General features: G+C 44.0%; 3 protein-coding genes across 4 annotated transcripts; 2 read left to right on the top strand and 1 right to left on the bottom strand.

The window, feature by feature from the left end:
* The first annotated feature begins 938 nt into the window (after nt 1–938).
* Nucleotides 939–3,121, top strand: pdyn (prodynorphin). Its single transcript, XM_010748392.3, has 3 exons — nt 939–1,114; nt 1,409–1,545; nt 2,005–3,121. The coding sequence occupies exons 2-3, from the start codon at nt 1,423–1,425 to the stop codon at nt 2,593–2,595; spliced, it is 714 nt and encodes a 237-aa protein (XP_010746694.2). The 5' UTR covers nt 939–1,114; nt 1,409–1,422; the 3' UTR covers nt 2,596–3,121.
* A 1,105-nt stretch (nt 3,122–4,226) lies between these two features.
* On the bottom strand, nt 4,227–12,578 carry gmeb2 (glucocorticoid modulatory element binding protein 2). Of its 2 annotated transcripts, XM_027288372.1 has the most exons (11): nt 12,434–12,578; nt 10,640–10,927; nt 8,208–8,362; nt 8,024–8,109; nt 7,707–7,831; nt 7,511–7,614; nt 5,925–6,082; nt 5,690–5,758; nt 5,450–5,587; nt 5,220–5,342; nt 4,227–5,131 (listed from the first exon to the last, which is right to left on the bottom strand). In XM_027288372.1, the coding sequence occupies exons 3-11, from the start codon at nt 8,348–8,350 to the stop codon at nt 4,506–4,508; spliced, it is 1,572 nt and encodes a 523-aa protein (XP_027144173.1). In that variant the 5' UTR covers nt 8,351–8,362; nt 10,640–10,927; nt 12,434–12,578; the 3' UTR covers nt 4,227–4,505. The 2 variants fall into 2 exon arrangements, with proteins under 2 accessions (XP_027144173.1, XP_027144172.1); XM_027288371.1 differs by lacking the exon at nt 12,434–12,578 and having other exon boundaries at nt 10,640–10,965.
* tpk2 (thiamin pyrophosphokinase 2) lies at nt 12,256–16,244 on the top strand. Its single transcript, XM_010748393.3, has 8 exons — nt 12,256–12,436; nt 12,517–12,758; nt 13,711–13,774; nt 13,861–13,991; nt 14,101–14,219; nt 14,727–14,859; nt 14,968–15,064; nt 15,161–16,244. Exons 1-8 carry the CDS (start codon nt 12,367–12,369, stop codon nt 15,208–15,210), a joined length of 906 nt encoding a protein of 301 aa, XP_010746695.3. The 5' UTR covers nt 12,256–12,366; the 3' UTR covers nt 15,211–16,244.
* The last annotated feature ends 226 nt before the right edge of the window (nt 16,245–16,470 follow it).

Genomic DNA, 16,470 nt, shown 5'->3' with positions numbered 1-16,470 from the left:
ACTGTTGGGTGAAAACCTCCCACTTTCATTAACCTTGAGGAAAAAGAAAGAGCCCTATTCATTTTTTTTCCATTAGACAACATTAGGCGAGCATCTGAGCAAGACATGGATCAATATGAAATGCCATCTTTACAAACAATGACTCTTTAAAACTGTTTTGTGCGCAAAGTCAAAGGTTCAAGGCCGTGGCCTGAGAACAGCCTCTTCAGTGCAATCATTCCTTCAGATCACCAATCTGTGCCCAACAAAAAACAGACAATCTGACAATCACACCCATGTAAACAGTGATCAGGTGAGCAAAGGTGTGAAGTATGCACACTGTGAATTTCTCTCTCAAGGATGTGTCAATAGGCAACTGTTTGCTAACACGTCTAGCTACAAGTGTTGACAGCTGGATCCATCTGCTCATGTAGCTAAAAAACATTTTTATGTCAAATATCTGGCACACTGCCTCGAGAAACTGTTTGGTGTGGTGAAGGTAAATATTGAGCTTTGTAGAGTTTATGGAGAATAAGAGGTGCTGATGAGTGTCAAAAAAAAATACTTTATTGAGCTCTCCAGATATCAGAGATGTCACAATCAGTCCTGGTTTGGTTGAAATGAGCCAACCCCCACATGGCTTAAGTGTAATGCATCATGATCTTGTTTGGTGTTCATGTCTGACTTCTCGGTCTCCCTGCAGGTTCTATTTTCTGTCATTCTTACTAAGAAAGACGCAACACATTGTTCATTGTTGTCAGTGTGATTTACAGCCCAGGGTTTGATCCAGATCCCCCCCTAGAGATGGAATGATGACGATGATGATGATGATGTGCTGATGGGACGAACTGCGCTGCTGCTCCTATACCATCTCTGTGTGGGCGTTGTTAAAAACTCCCGAAGCGGGGAGGCGGTGGGATTATTTACGCAGAACATTCCCCTCCCATTGGTCCCTCAATAGAAGCTGCTCTGATGCGCTGCGGTGACACAGCCAAGTCTCCGGCGATAAAAAGAAAAGCGACGAGTCCGCGCAGGAGAAACTAGTGTTGGAGGGCGGAACAGCGAGTTTCCATTTGATGGTAGATGTGCTTTTGCGAGTCTTAACACGGCTGGAAGTTTCTGTCCAACTCCTGAGGTACTGACTCAATACTTTCTACTCGATTGTGCTTTTGAAATTTTCAGGTTTCTCTGCTTGGCGCTGGAAGAAACACTTTACGCACCATTACGCACCGCGCTCCTTCTACATGATCAGTCAAATGTTATGTTGTAAAGTGTTACAACAGAGAGATTATTTAAATAAATAACTCATTTCTATCACTACAAGTGAAGTTATTTCAGGAATTTCTGAAAATCTTCAAACAAACTCTGATCCAGTCTGATCTCATCCTGCATAATGTTTTGTTTTTGTTTGTGTGTGTGTGTGTGTCAGGGATCTGGTGAAGAATGGAGTGGTATGTCCTGGTGCTGATACTGAGCTTGCCGCCCTCCATCCACGCAGATTGCTCTTCACAGTGTCAGAAATGCGCGCAGCAAATCCTCAACTCCGACGTCGCCTTCAGCAGCCTGGTAAGATCAGATCAGTCACACACAGCTCGTTATGAGAGAAGGGAATTTAAAGATTGGGTTCCATTGGAATCAGGGTGACTTTATTTTATTGTTAGCTCATAATATTCAGAGATATTCATTCCCTAAATGCTGAAGTTATAGATACCAAACATGTCTGACTGTATATGGAGTAAATGGATAGATTAGATGAGGCACATCTAGAATGTGTGCTGCGTAAAAACGCAAAAGTTCCATTTGGATTGAGTGATTTTAGCATTTTAAAGCTTTTACAGGTGGAACTCGGGGTTCAGTTTGAGGTCTAGTTTGCTAAATTGTTTCCCAACTCCATAAAAATGTGTTGAGCAAGCAAAACAAGTTTAAAGTTCTAGTACCACGCACCTCGCTGTGTTGACGCCACATGCCTGCGCACAGATATGATGGTTGTTTTCACTCTCTTCTCTGTCTGTGTGTGTCCCGCAGTCGTGCAGTGCGGAGTGTGAGGAGCAGCTGAAGAGCTGCGGAGAGGCTCCGGGTCTGGCGGACTTCAGCCAGGATGAGGCTGCTGCGGAGGAGGAGAGCCAGCAGGCGGACCTGGTCAAACGCTACGGCGGCTTCATTAAGAGGATCGACAAGAACAAGAATAAAATCTTCACCTCTCCGTGGCGCGACAATTACATCCTGAAGGCAGGAGCTCTGCCCAAGAAATACGAGGACTTGTTGAAGAGGCTGGAGGAGAGAGGTGTAGACGTGCCGGAGGACGCAGACGATGCTCCGGAGGACGCTGACGATGCTCCGGAGGATCAGATGCTCCATAGTTACGTTAAACGGTACGGCGGCTTTTTACGCAAATTCGGCCCCAAGTCAAAGAGGATTAGTTCCATGGAGCAGGAAGAGAGTCAGGAGCCCGAGGAGCTCCAGAAGCGCTACGGAGGCTTCATGAGGAGGATCCGACCAAAGTTGAACAACCTGAAGTGGGACAAACGGTACGGAGGCTTTCTGCGCCGCCACTTCAAAATCTCTGTGCGCTCAGTGGAGGAGCCGCATTACTCCTACGATGACCTGAGCCTATAGATGAATCTGCTCAGCAAGAAAAACTCGAAAGAACTTGTGCGGGTTCACTCGAAATGCCACAATTTATCCTCCCCAACCCCACAAAAAAAAGTATAACATGCCTGCCTATCTTGCTTATTGCCTACTCGGTTGACTTCTGTGTAACAACTTTCATCTCTGTGTTTATTGGCATCGTTGTCTGTCATTCAATAAAGGATGCTTGTTTAATAAAACCTCGAATAAAAACCATCAGTCATTGTTGCTCAAACAAGCTCAGAGGAAGTCGACTGATTTTCAGCCTTCCGCGCGTTCCGTGGTGCCAAACTCCATCCAGAAGAGTCTCAGTGTGTGTGTTATGAAATATGAATACACACACACACTTAAACCCGACATAGAAAAACAACCGGACACGACACGAAACTTCAAATGTATTTAACTTATCCTTAATTTCGTTCATATTCTAAGTGTACATGATTACAGGAAGGCTTGTATGAGCTACCAGACTGTCAGCAAAATGAATAAAGCAGCAAAAAAAAAAGATTTTAATTTTTGAAACGAATATTTGGCCGAGTTGAAAAAATGGATTTTATCTGATAAGAAAAAAAAGTAAACATTTTCAATGAATTCTGTCGACCTTCACTGCTTAATAAGACTTTACTATGCCAAAGAAAATCCATCGATCATCATATATACATAAATATATCCATCAAAGTAAAACTTTCTGTCTCATTTCTGTGCAAAAAGAGATCTGACAGGTAGTTTGGAGGAGATCAAGACAAGAAAGCAAAAAAAAAAAAGGAAAATAAATAAAAAAATTAAGCCTGACTCACAGATGAGGTCTGTGATTGTTGCGCCATCTTGTGGCCATAAAACAGACGCGCCGGGTGAAGATCCGTTTGCTCCTGTCAGGTTCACTTCAATTGTTACAGCCGCTTAATGTGCGCCAGGTAACATGTAGTCCTTTAAATATCTGTAAATCTGTTTGGTAATTGGAATGTATTGAAGCAAAGCAGAAACTAAAAATCACACATATTTTGGTCACCTGACCCAGTAAGGGAGGGCAACACTGCAGCTGCTCTGATAGACACATACACCAGGAAACATTCAGCAAAATAAATAAATAAATAAATCAGACTTATTTTGAATGTTAGCTGCAGCTGTTTGAAGATGTATGAGGTAAAATAAAGTTATTTATCAACAGGAGTTCAGATTAATAAGAAGAAATAAATAGAGTGAGTGGATGCTGATCAAACCAAAGAAATAAATCAAACCAAGAGAGTTCCCTTGAAGCCTGACTTCCTGCTAAACTCAAGGTGAGGATGGCCACGCCTCAGCAGCTGGAGCCAATCAGGGACAGGGGAACCACACACCTAGCTCAGTACTGACATGAACACTACAAGAAAAGTAGAGGGGAGTGTTTGTACAAATGAATTGATAGTGTCATTTTTCTCAGGAGAAAATATATAATAGTGTATGTTAGTGTCCTTTTTGTGTCCCAGTAAGAGGCGTCTCTCAGTTCAGGGAACAGCTGCTGCAGTAAGGAGACCTTCAGTTTCTGTTAAATTTAGAATCTTTTTCTCCTCACAGAGGCTGTTTCTTTGTCGGTACACGACAGTCACACACATTTAGAACATGCAATGATGCACAACGTGTTCTTGAAAACTGAGCGTTTATTCTCCACACTTCTTTCCCCCTACATCTCTACACAAACAGCTGTATCAAATATATTAGTTACAAAAACATATTTACAGTCAAATCACTGCTGACACACACACACGCAGATCTCACTCTATACATTTTGTATGACATCTACAAAAGGAAGGCTTGTGTTTTAACTGAACACAAAGCATGAAACGATCTGTGAAACTTGAAATGTGCTCGAGTCCTCAGTCCTCACAGGAGATGAACATTCAGTCCAGCTGTCTTTTGTCTCACTGCTGCTCGGCAGGCTGCTCTCCATCGTCCTCTTTAACCTGCTCTGGCTGACCTTCATCTTCACCGTCAGCATGGCCTTCCTCTTGTGAATCCTCTGCAATTGTTGCCGTGGCGTCCACCACGCTTATGCTGCCGACCTGTTGCTGGAGAGTGGTGCCTTGCGTGGTGGCCAAGCTCTGCAGCGCAGCCGGCAGCGTCACCAGCTGGAACTGAGGGCCGACCACCTTAACGAAGGCCGATGAGCCAGCAGCACCGGCTGCGCCCTCCTGACCCGCCGCCGTGGACAGCACGGTCAGGTTAGAAGCATCGGGTGCCAGCTCCGACCCAGAGAGCGAGGAGGTCAGCAGTGTGTACCCGCCCAGGTTGGTGCCAGTTTGGCCTCCAGCCACGGTCAACACCTTGCCCAGAGGCAGGCTGGTGAGCTGATTGAGAGGCAGGGTGATCTGGGTGGGAGCAGCGTTGACCGAGGCTGGGCCAGAGACGGCTCGGGTCAGCCGGGGCCGCTTGGGTGTTGGGGGAGCAGGCACTGGGGTGAGGGTCATTAGGACGTTGTTGAGGTGCTGGGATTTGCTCTTCAGCTCTTTGGCTCGCTTCCTGTGCTCATCACACTGCTGCTCCAGAGCTGCAGGAGGAAACAACACATTGTCAGCATGCACACAGCTACACACACACACGATTCAAGGCTCAAAACACACGATTCTGATACTGACCAGCGAGGCTGCGAGTGTACTGCTCTCTGTAGCGGTCCATCTGGCTCTTATGGCTGGCCAGAACCTTCTTCACCAAGTCCAACATCCCAAAGTTCTGCACAATATTGTTCAGCAAAACCGCATCTGAAATCACAAACAGATCATTTTTAATAATAGGACACAATTATATGTTACATGTTTTGACTGTGTGTCTGTGTGTGTGTGTTTGTGAGTGTGTGTGTGTCTCTAACCTTTAACCTGTAGTGGTGGGTCACACACCCTCTCCTGCAGCCCCTTCAGCACCTCCTGCATCTCTTTCTGAAAGTCGTCCACCACCTCGTCCAGCAGCCCCGCCTCCTTCACCGCACGCCAGAACGTCACAGAGTCCTCTGGATACACACACACACAAAAATAAATAAATAAGTACAACACTCCACTCTAGCAGTTCCTCCCACATGACGTTGTTTGTGTGTATGCAGGTTGACAATCACCTCCGATGGCTGTGACCCACTCTGAAGTTTCCTCTGGCACCTCTGGAAAGGAGGCTGCTGCTCCGTTCACTACGACACACACACAGACACACAACTTACTAAACCACAGAGGCAGCACTATAAACATGTTGCATCATATTTCAGCTGACATATTAGTGTAACCCTGATTTAAAAAGGCACAGATCAGCCAGAGAGTTGCCTGAACTTGTACAATGGTTGAGACTGTGGAACTCACAGTCAGCTGATGAGGGGGTGGCAGGGACCAGTTCAGCAGACTGTTCGCTGCTGATGGACACTTTGGTTCCCACCAGGTCTATCTTGGTGCTGCGGCAGGTGTTGGAGCAGACCTTGGTGTGCTGGTAGAAGTCCAGTTCACCAGAGTCCATGATCTTCCTGTGAGATAAAAAACAAAAAGGTTCTTTAGGAGGCGTGACACACAACATCAACACACACCACCATGTCTGATGGAACAGTGCCATCCTCAGGCATATCTGTCAACTGCACATCAACCACCGACAGGAAGAGATAGGAAAAAAAGAATAAATCATCTATAAACTAGTCCAGTTCTGTTTGTGTCTGCCCACAGGTCCAAGACCATTCTCCTCCCTGCTGAGCCTGCTTTAACATGCTCCAGCTCAGTCTGGTGCTGACACATTTCCTGCATTTCATCAACATCATAAGGAACATAAAGAAGTAGTACGCTAGATTTTTAATGAAATCCATGTGCAGCCATCACATCATTGTAAATCACAGAGTGGGATTAAAGCTCTTAATGTTTCAATCACATATTTGTTTTACTGAATATCGACTAACAATCAGCGGCCGATCAATCTGGACCTCCCCAGAGAAATCACACACAAACAAATGGTGCAGAGCTTATTTTTAATGAGCTGAATCGACATGATCACAATAAACCCAAGACTAAACTCAGCACATAGATGCTGCTGTCTAACAGAAATTAGTACTATACTGTTACAATTCAATGTAGCATTTAGTATTACTCCATAATTGCCATTACTGTGGCAGTTGAATCTGTTCAGTAAATATTTAATACTGGATTTACTGAATGCTTGATGTCTGTAAAACTACTAATGTTACATCAGCATGTTGACCAGAGCTTTGATTTTGGGTCAATGTTGTCTCAACTTTGCATCCATAGTGGTGAGGATCAATCAGAAATGTGAAGTGAATCACGTGGGTCTACGGTCTACGGTCTACGTTCCTGTAGTCTTGGCGCAAATACAATAATCATAAATTATTAAAAATACTTAAATGGATGTAGTGACCAGACTCTGGTTTGTTTTGGTAGTGTAAATTTTCACTGGTTTGAAAATCTGGCCGGTGATTATAAAAGTTTAATTAGACTGCACATCCCTGGAGCCTTTACACGCAATCCTTAATAGAAGTAAAATGATCCATACTGGAACAAAAGTATGAGCAGTAAAATGTATATTACGGTGTAAATGATCTATTATTACTTGAATTACACAATAATTCACAAATTCCACCCACCTCTCCATTATTTGTATTCAGAAAAAAACATTTCTGCAAAATGATATGGAGTCTGGAGAACATGTCTAAATATTATTAATCAATTTAAGTAAAATTTTATTTATATAGCTCCAAATCATAACAAAAGTTATCTCATGACACTTTCCATACATAGTCAATAGAAGTCGTGGACAACAAACAGATGATAACCCTGATTTTCTATGAAACCTGCATTATAATAAACTGAGATATTGTTGAAAACATGTATTCAAAGGAGGCTGTGGGTTTGTATGCGATGAAACATTCACTGTGTATTTGATGAAAGCAGACCTGAGCATGGTGCCGTTGAGGCGGATGGCTCTCTTCCAGTCCTTCAGAGTGGATTTCCCCGCTAAACATACAAACTCCTTCGGGCTGATGAGCTGCTCATTGAACTGATCAGAGAGAAAAGACACTGAACTGTCACAAGCTGTTGATGATTTACGTCACCTTCAACACGTTGTTTCAAAAATGATGGCATGCACACCTGGACACATTTCACATTGATCCCAGGGCAGACAAACTTCTTCCAGACCAGCGTGGCTTTGGCATCTCCACAGGTGATTGGGTAGAAAACATCAGCCTCCACGTCCACCTCCTCAGTTAACTTTACTGCAGAGACAAAGAGAAAGACACCCTCATACATCATAAAGCAATTCTTACATCTGATCATAAAAACTGAAGATGTAGATGTGGTTTGAACTGTAGAAAGTGATAGTTCATTCTTGAGCTTGGAAATAGTTAGTAGTGCGACTAAATAAAAAAAAGATGTGATATTATTTGAATCGCCGCAGGTCACATTACCAATGACTGCCTCTTCTTTCAACAGTGAGTCTGCCCTGCTGCCCTCAGCTTCTGCTTCCACTGGTGCGACTGTGAGGATGCTCTCCCTGGGAATAACATGGAAAGCCCAAACTGTTATTTTAAGTTTCATTTCAGCAGACTGAACAACAGGACAACGTCCTGAAGAAAAAACTGGATGTGTCACCCTGGCTGAGGGGTCAGCTCAGCTGTCACCAGCACTGCTTTATCCTCGTCCACCACAGACGGGAGGTCCTCGCCTGACGTCTCTGGTATGGTGACGATCACGACCTCGCTCATGTCCTGCATGCTCACCTCTGACGAAGCCATGGAGGACAGATGCTAACAGCAGAGAGACAAACTCATTGTTATTGATTATTTATATTTTTCATTTATGATGTAGTCCCCCAAAATGGTTTTCACTTCACAGGTGTGCCTTGTCAGGGTATATCTGTGGAATATCTTGCCTTCTTAATGGGGTTGGGACCATCAGATGTGTTGTGCTGAAGTCAGGTTGCTACACAGCTGACAGCTCTATTTGACAACTGTTAGAATTCATATTATGGCAAGAACCAATCAGCTGAGTAAAGAGAAACGACAGTCCAGCATTACTTTAAGAACTGAAGGCCAGTCAGTACGCAAAATTGCAAACACTTTGAATGTGTCCCCAAGTGCAGTCGCAAAAACCATCAAGCGCTACGACGAAACTGGCTCACATGAGGACCGCCCCAGGAAAGGAAGACCAAGAGTCACCTCTGCTGCTGAGGATAAGTTCATCCGAGTCACCAGCCTCAGATGTCAAAAGTTAACAGCACCTCAGATTAGAGCCCAGATAAATGCCACCCAGAGTTCTAGTAGCAGACACATCTCTACATCAACTGTTCAAAGGAGACTGTGCGAATCAGGCCTTCATGGTCAAATAGCTGCTAAGAAACCACTGCTAAGGAAATGCAACAAGCAGAAGAGATTGGTTTGGGCCAAGAAGCACAAGGAATGGACATTAGACCAGTGGAAATCTGTGCTTTGGTTTGATGAGTCCAAATTTGAGATCTTTGGTTCCACCCGCCGTGCTCTTGTGTGACGCAGAAAAGGTGAACGGATGCTCTCTACATGCATGGTTCCCACCGTGAAGCATGGAGGAGGAGGCGTGATGGTGTGGAGATGCTTTGCTGGTGACACTGTTGGACATTTATTAAAAATTGAAGGCACACTGAACCAGCATGGCTACCACAGCATCCTGCAGCGACATGTCATCCTATCAGGTTTGCGGTTAGTTGGACCATCATTTATTTTTCAACTGGACAATGACCCCAAACACATCTCCAGGCTGTGTAAGGGCTATTTGACCAAGAAGGAGAGTGATGGAGTGCTGCGCCAGATGACCTGGCCTCCACAGTCACCCGACCTAAACCCAATCAAGATGGTTTGGGATGATATGGACCGCAGAGTGAAGGCAGAAGGGCCAACAAGTGCTCAACATCTCTGGGAACTCCTTCAAGACTGTTGGAAAACCATTTCAGGTGACTACCTCATGAAGCTCATCGCGATAATGCCAAGACTGTGCCAAGCAGTGATCAAAGCAAAGGGTGGCTATTTTGAAGAAACATGTTTTGAGTAATTTTACACTTTTTTTTGTTTAGCCTACTACATAATTCCATATGTGTTCATTCATAGCTTTGACGCCTTCAGTGAGAATCGGCAATGTAAAACAGTCATGAAAATAAAGAAAAAAACATTGGTAGTGTGTGTATATAGTAGTAGTAGTAGTAGTATTTTACTTCTGTAATAGTAAATTTAATGTCTTTAATGAAGAGATGCACAACCTCCCCCTTCTTCATATGGTCACCAGCTCCTTTTGTCTCTGTAAATAGTGTCACCAGCTCCTTTTGTCTCTGTAAATAGTGATGCATAGCTTCCCCCCCTCCTCAACAAAAGGCACCAACGCCTTTTGTCTTTGTAAATTGTGACGCCTAGACTTAACCTTGCACCTGAACACAAGATCCTGCAGGATACTTCAGTTATAAAGCATAGCAGTGGGGGGGCCTGCACCAATACTTGCAAACAGACAGAAGGGGCCGCCTTGATGGCCCCTCAGGTATAAACATCGAGGTGTCCCCATATTCGGGGTCATTACTTCATCTTGACTGACCTTTTCTTTGCAAAGAAAATAAAAACCTCTATTTCATTCTTCACCAGCAGCAGAGGGAAATTTCCACAACCCTTCATAGCTCTGGGCTCAAGAAATACTATGAAGGGGCCCAAACACACTCCTGCCCGGGGCCCCCCTGTTGTCTTTAGCCGCCTCTGTATAGAGTCTGCTGGACGCTAACGTTAGCTCAGTCAGCATCGTGTTAAATGTTAACACGGCTCCTCTTGTGTATCTCATGTTTGCCGTCACGTTACTTGACAGCAAACCATAACTGGACAGTGTGTTAAAGCCGTGCTGGCTTTAAACATGTCAGCTGAACATGAAGGTGAATTTAAACTCTTGATAAATGTGAATGGGGTTTGGTGTGAACTGCTAATTTGCTGAGACTCAACGAAGCGACGTGAGGCTTAGTTAGTTAGTTAGTTAGTTAGTTAGTTAGTTAGTTAGTTAGATTGTTGGATAAATCTTACCTTTGTGTCTCAGCTGGAGCTGGTTGATGTTTGCTGCCTCGTCTTGTGGTGAAAACAGAGTTAGTGTGTGTTAGCCCGCCAGGCTGCTGCTCATCCAGATACTTTATCACCTCGTCCAGCAGGTTAGCCAGCTTAAAGGAGGCCGCAGCTTTCCGCCGTGCTTTGTTTCTCTAACACAGCTCAGCCGGCCAACTCTTAAAGATTGTGGACATGATTAAATAAATAAATTTAATCTGCTCTTCATCTTCAGAAGACACTTAACTGTCACCCGTTCTTCTTTGTGTTTATCTGCGGATGATAAACCAACATTAAAGGTGCACACCGCCACCTACTGTTCAAGCAAGGGAGCTGCATCTGAACATCAGCACTAGTGATGGGAACTTCGGCTCTTTTTCGAGAGCCGGTTCTTTTGGCTCTGCATACTATAAGGAGCCGGCTCTTTCGGCTCCCAAACGGCTCCTTACATTTTATTAATTAATTATTATTAGTTTATTATTATTGCTGTTATTATTATTTTATATTTTTAAATGTTATTATATTTTATTTTTGACATTGTAAAGCACTTTGTGCATGTGGTGTAAAAATGTGCTGTATAAATAAAACGTACTAACTATTTAATTCATTTATCACCCAAAATAATGCAATAATGTAATAAATAATGTCTCTCGTCTCCCTCCTGTCGTGTTGTGTGTATGTGTGTGTCAGTCACCCCTGCCTTGGATGCTGCTATACATCTTTTCACCAATCACGTGCAGCTTTCACACAAAAAAAGTGGAGAAAAAAAAGTTTTTCCTCCAGTTTTTTAATTGAAAGCCTAACGTGATTGGTCAAGATGTGTGAGAACAGGTATGGCATGAGGGAGAGTGTCAGCGGGAGGAGACAGTAAGGCACAGAAGGGAAAAAAAAACAAAAAAAAAACGGCTCCCTAAATCGGCTCCCAACGAGGAGCCGGCTCCCGTCGTTCACTTCAAAGAGCCGGCTCTTAGAACCGGATCGTTCGTGACCAACACATCACTAATATTTAGGGCCCAAGCACAGCGAATGTTTAAAAGTAAATCGTATTTTAGGCGCAGAGGAAAATTTCCACAACACTTCATAGCTCTGGGCTCAAGAAATACTATAAAGGGGCCCAAACACACTCCTGCCCGGGGCCCCCCTGTTGTCTTTAGCCGCCTCTGTATAGAGTCTGCTGGATGCTATCGTTAGCTCAGTCAGCAGTGACAGCATCGTGTTAAATGTTAACACGGCTCCTCTTGTGTATTTCATGTATGCCGTGACGTTACTTGACAGCAAACCATAACTGGACAATGTGTTCTTCCACATTTTCTCCCTGTTAAGAGTTTTTTGTGGGCAGGTTTTTCCTCACTCGAACCGAGGGTCTAAGGACAGAGGGTGTCACTCCCTGTACAGATTGTAAAGCCCTCAGAGGCAAATGTACTTTGTGACTTTGGGCTATACAAATAACATTGATTTGATTTGATTTGATTTAAAATGAGAGAGCCACTTGGGAGCCGAAAGAGCCGGCTCTTCTTGGTGAGCTGAGCCAAATGATCCGGCTCACTAAAAAAGAGCCGGACTTCCCATCACTAATGTCCACCAATGCAGTAAGAAGAAGATGCGCATGCGCACCGTGGACAGGTTTTTGACAGTGTAAAGAGCTCGTGCTGCTCGTCACGCGCACTGTATGAATATTATTGTTGTTGACAAACAGACAGTTTAGACTCAAAATGGCAAACTGCGCCTGGTCAGACAGAGTGCTCCAGCTGCTCCGACGAATGAACAACTTTCATTTACCGGGTAAGAGTGCTGAAGTATAACCTGTGCTCGACTTTATCCACTCTCGTCTTTGAGTAACCTCCGCCAACTCGTCCCCGCAGGCTCATGTCGCGCCAGCTGCTGCAGGTTTGAGGTGAACGGGGCGCAGGTCGGCTGGATTCCTCCTCACGTAGCTTCGCTGTTGACGCGCTATCCGGAGGTGTTCAGCCCGCCACGGGATGGCGCCGTGTCGCTGTGTCACAGCCTGGACTCGTACGGGAGGAGATCCGAGGCTGTGGACGCTGTCCTGCAGACTCTGAGACGAGAGGACTCCCTGAGCTGCCTGAAAGGATGGAGGGATGAGGTGGGACACACACACACACCTCCGGTACACCTCAGGCAGTAGACCGTTTTCACAACACAGGTGTTATCACTGATACTAATTAAGGTCCCATTCCATTCAGGTCACACAGAGTCAGGGTGGTGCTGTGCTGCATCACTGTGAAGTCTCTGCTGCAATAAATGGAATGGGAACCTTAATTAGTGGCACTTCATATGGAGATTTATCTGATGCTGTTTTATAGACGTGATGTTGACTAGAGTAACTGTCAGAGACCCCTCAGGCAAAAACATGCTGATGACTCCCTGTCAGGTTCTCATATTCTGACTGTTTTAGTTTAGTCTGAGGCAGTTTCAATAAACACAACATTAATTAGGAATACTCAGAATGTAAGCAAATTAGATTCTTTTTTTTCTCTCCCCCTACTGTGGTTTAGTTTGAATTTAAGTTGTGAAAGCTTACTAATAAATATGTGATTGATGGAATAACCAGTTGATATTCAGTGAACCTGGACTTTTTGGGCCCCCTGTGGGTATGGAAGGAGTTTTGTAGTCTAGCCTTGCATTTCATGTCCATATAAAATCTCTCTTTTGGTCTGATCAATGCTAATTTGGAGCAAGAAATCACGAAAACTAATGTCCTGTTTTCCATGAAATGTGTGTAGGTATTCAGGGTCCCCAGAGGATGACTCTAAAGAAGTTTGTTGGCCCGTCCTCATAGCACTATCATCGGCCTCAAACTTCCTCTTGACCAACTGTATGTTCCATGGCAGAGTATCATAAAAATGAGTAGGCCATGAAATGTCCATGGTCCTCAGTCAGTAAAGTCCAGGAGCAGTTTCTTCCTTCTCATATACTAGAACATCAAAATGTTTTCATGCTAATACATAAAACTGCCCTTCCCTGCAGGTTACACATGTTCTCCATAACTGCAGTGAAAGTTATCACAGTCATTCTGAACCTGTCTCATCTTTCAGAAGTACAGTGTGATGCCAAAATTCTCAGACCCTCCTTTGATGTGGATGGAAAGAGCTGCTACGAGTAAGTGTTGGCACACAGTGGCAGCTCCATGTAAATGAGTTATCAATATTGGTGTTGCATGAGCTGACTGTGATTCTCCACTGCAGGTCTCTTCGGGGTGAAGCGGTATGGAGTCCATATCAACGGTTACATTGTCAGTGACAGCGGGGAAGTCAGCATGTGGCTGGCACGACGCTCCCCCACTAAGCAGACATACCCTGGACTACTGGACAATCTGGTGAGACGTGCTGCCACAGCAGACACAGTGATGATCATAGTTTGACATTTTCAAAGTTCTTCCAGTTGCACAAAAGAATCAAGAAGGTTTATGTGTTGTGTCTTGGAAGGCAGCAGGTGGTCTGGCTGCTGGTGTTGGCGTCAAACAAACTCTGGTCAAAGAATGTCAGGAGGAAGCTTGTATCCCAGCAGCCATTGCTGAGAAAGCTCATCCTGTGAGCACAGTAAGGTGAGCTTGATACCACCAGTGTAGTGTGTAGTGGGTTTTGTGCGGCCGCCCCGTGTGTAGAGGCTACAGTCCTTGCTGCTGCTGGCCCCGGTTCGAATCCCGCATCGGACGGCCCTTTACTGCGTGTCATTCCCCCTCTCTCTGCCCCCTACCTCCTGTCCATCTTCAGCTGTCCTATCATTAAAGGCATAAAGGCCAAAAAAAAATCTTAAAAAAAGAAAAGAAAAAGAAACTCAGCAGTGCATCAGGTAAGGCAACGAAGAAGACGACCATCAGCAAAACCTCAAGGCCACACTGTATTTCAGAGAGCAACGCCTCATGTAGACAAACCCCACAGTTTTCATCTGTGTGAGGCTCGACTGAAGTGTGCCCTTCAGGTCCTCTGAAGAACCACCATCATGAACAATGTTTTTCTGTTCTGCAGGAACCTTGTTATTGTGAAACAAAATGAAGAACTTGAACATTTAAAAAGAAAAGTAAAACTAACTGCTTCCGTGTATTTTCTAGCTACACCTACGAGGAAGAGGATGGAGTGTTTGCAGAAGGTCAGTTTGTGTTTGATTTGGAACTTCCTCTGGATTTCAAGCCCAGAATCGGAGATGGAGAGGTGCAAGACTTCTACCTCCTGCCCATAGATAAGGTTAGTGTGGCTGACATTATGTGAAAGAACAATATTCTGAGGAGTGGTCTCCAGGAGAACCAACACAGACATTAGATAGATATGATGGAAACACTGTCTTGGTTTCAGGTAAAAGAACTGCTGGCCACTGATGACTTCAAACCCAACTGTGCCATGGTAGTCTTAGACTTCCTTATGAGACACTCATTTATTGATCCAGACACAGGTTCGTGGGCATCTACAACATTTCCACTGTTGAAATCAGCGTTTCAGATATTGTTTTAAAGGAACTCTTGTAGTGATTGTATGTTTTTCATTTCAGAGCCGTGCTATCAGGAGTTTGTGGCAGGACTGCATCAGACATTAGAGTGAAGTTGAGGACTGAGCAAGACCAAGACACCACACTGTGACAGAAGTTTGGATTCATCCCAGCAAACGTTACTAAACGTTGCAGAAGCCAAGTGTTGAGTCCTTGTTTTACGCTTTGAGAGAACAGAATCGACCGAGATGGAGACTAAAGCGGTCAATGAGCTGAAGAGAGGGGTTCACATGCTGGCAGATGAACTGAGGGATGCATTTGGGATTGACTTTAACAGGATGGTAGACAAAGACTGTCTAAACCAGGGATGTCCAAAGTACAACCTGGGCCCAAGGCTTAATTTTTAGAATAATTTTTATAATATATCATTTATGGGCTGCTAGGATTGTCAGATACTGTATGACTGGAAGATTTGGCTTTTTTGGTTACCACAACGAAGCATTTGAACCTTTTTAAAGACATAACTGCTGCTGTTATATCTGTAGATGTGACACTAAATATTACTTTCTGAATGGTCTTGTTAAAGAGAAGAGCAAGAGTGATACGTTTTAAACTTAAATGTTAACAGATTTTGCATCACTAGTCATGTTTAGATTTGTATCAACTTCATGCAAGTTTAACATGTTCCATACAATTTATTCTGTTATCTGACTCCCCGGGAATCTTGACATTGTCAAATCCAAAGTTTGGACACCCCTGGTCTAAATGAAAGAAGCTGCTAAGCCCAGTTATACTGTCTGCTTGGCTGGCTCTGGTTCTACAACAACACTGCTGCTACTTGTTGTTTTCCCACCAGAGGACACCCAAGGGAAAACCAGAAAACATTTTCTCCATATATATCAAGTTTGTGGTGTGTGACTTAGGGCTGTAAAGAGTAATGCACTTCTCCTGACTCTGAGCACAAATCCCATCTTCTCCCCACCCACACAGATCGTCCTGTTTTGATTCTTGAATCACTTTCTTCTTTTTGTAGAAGCTCCATGTTTGTCTTCCCCACATTGTTCCCAAAATTAAGAATTCATTTTAATGTTGGTGTAATTATTAGTATAATTATTTCAGGATGATTAAATCTCATCGTGTTGTCCAACTAATCTTGTCAAGCAATATTTACTGTACATGAGATTATTAAACCCGTTTCAAGGGAACTGGTCTTGATTTGTATTAGTAAAATATTTCATCTCCCTTTTTTTTCCAGCTGACAAAAAACAACTTAATCTTCACTAAGGCAACAATACACTCTGACTTTAGGTTCCTCTCCCAAAGATTTTACCTTTTTTAAGTGGGTATCAGCTGTCATGTCAATGAAAATAACT

Source organism: Larimichthys crocea, chromosome XV, assembly GCF_000972845.2.
Source record: "Larimichthys crocea isolate SSNF chromosome XV, L_crocea_2.0, whole genome shotgun sequence".
In the NCBI taxonomy this organism is placed as follows: Eukaryota; Metazoa; Chordata; class Actinopteri; family Sciaenidae; genus Larimichthys; species Larimichthys crocea.
The sequence above is the reverse complement of the archived record's forward strand: the minus strand, read 5'-3'. Positions and strand labels throughout refer to the sequence as shown.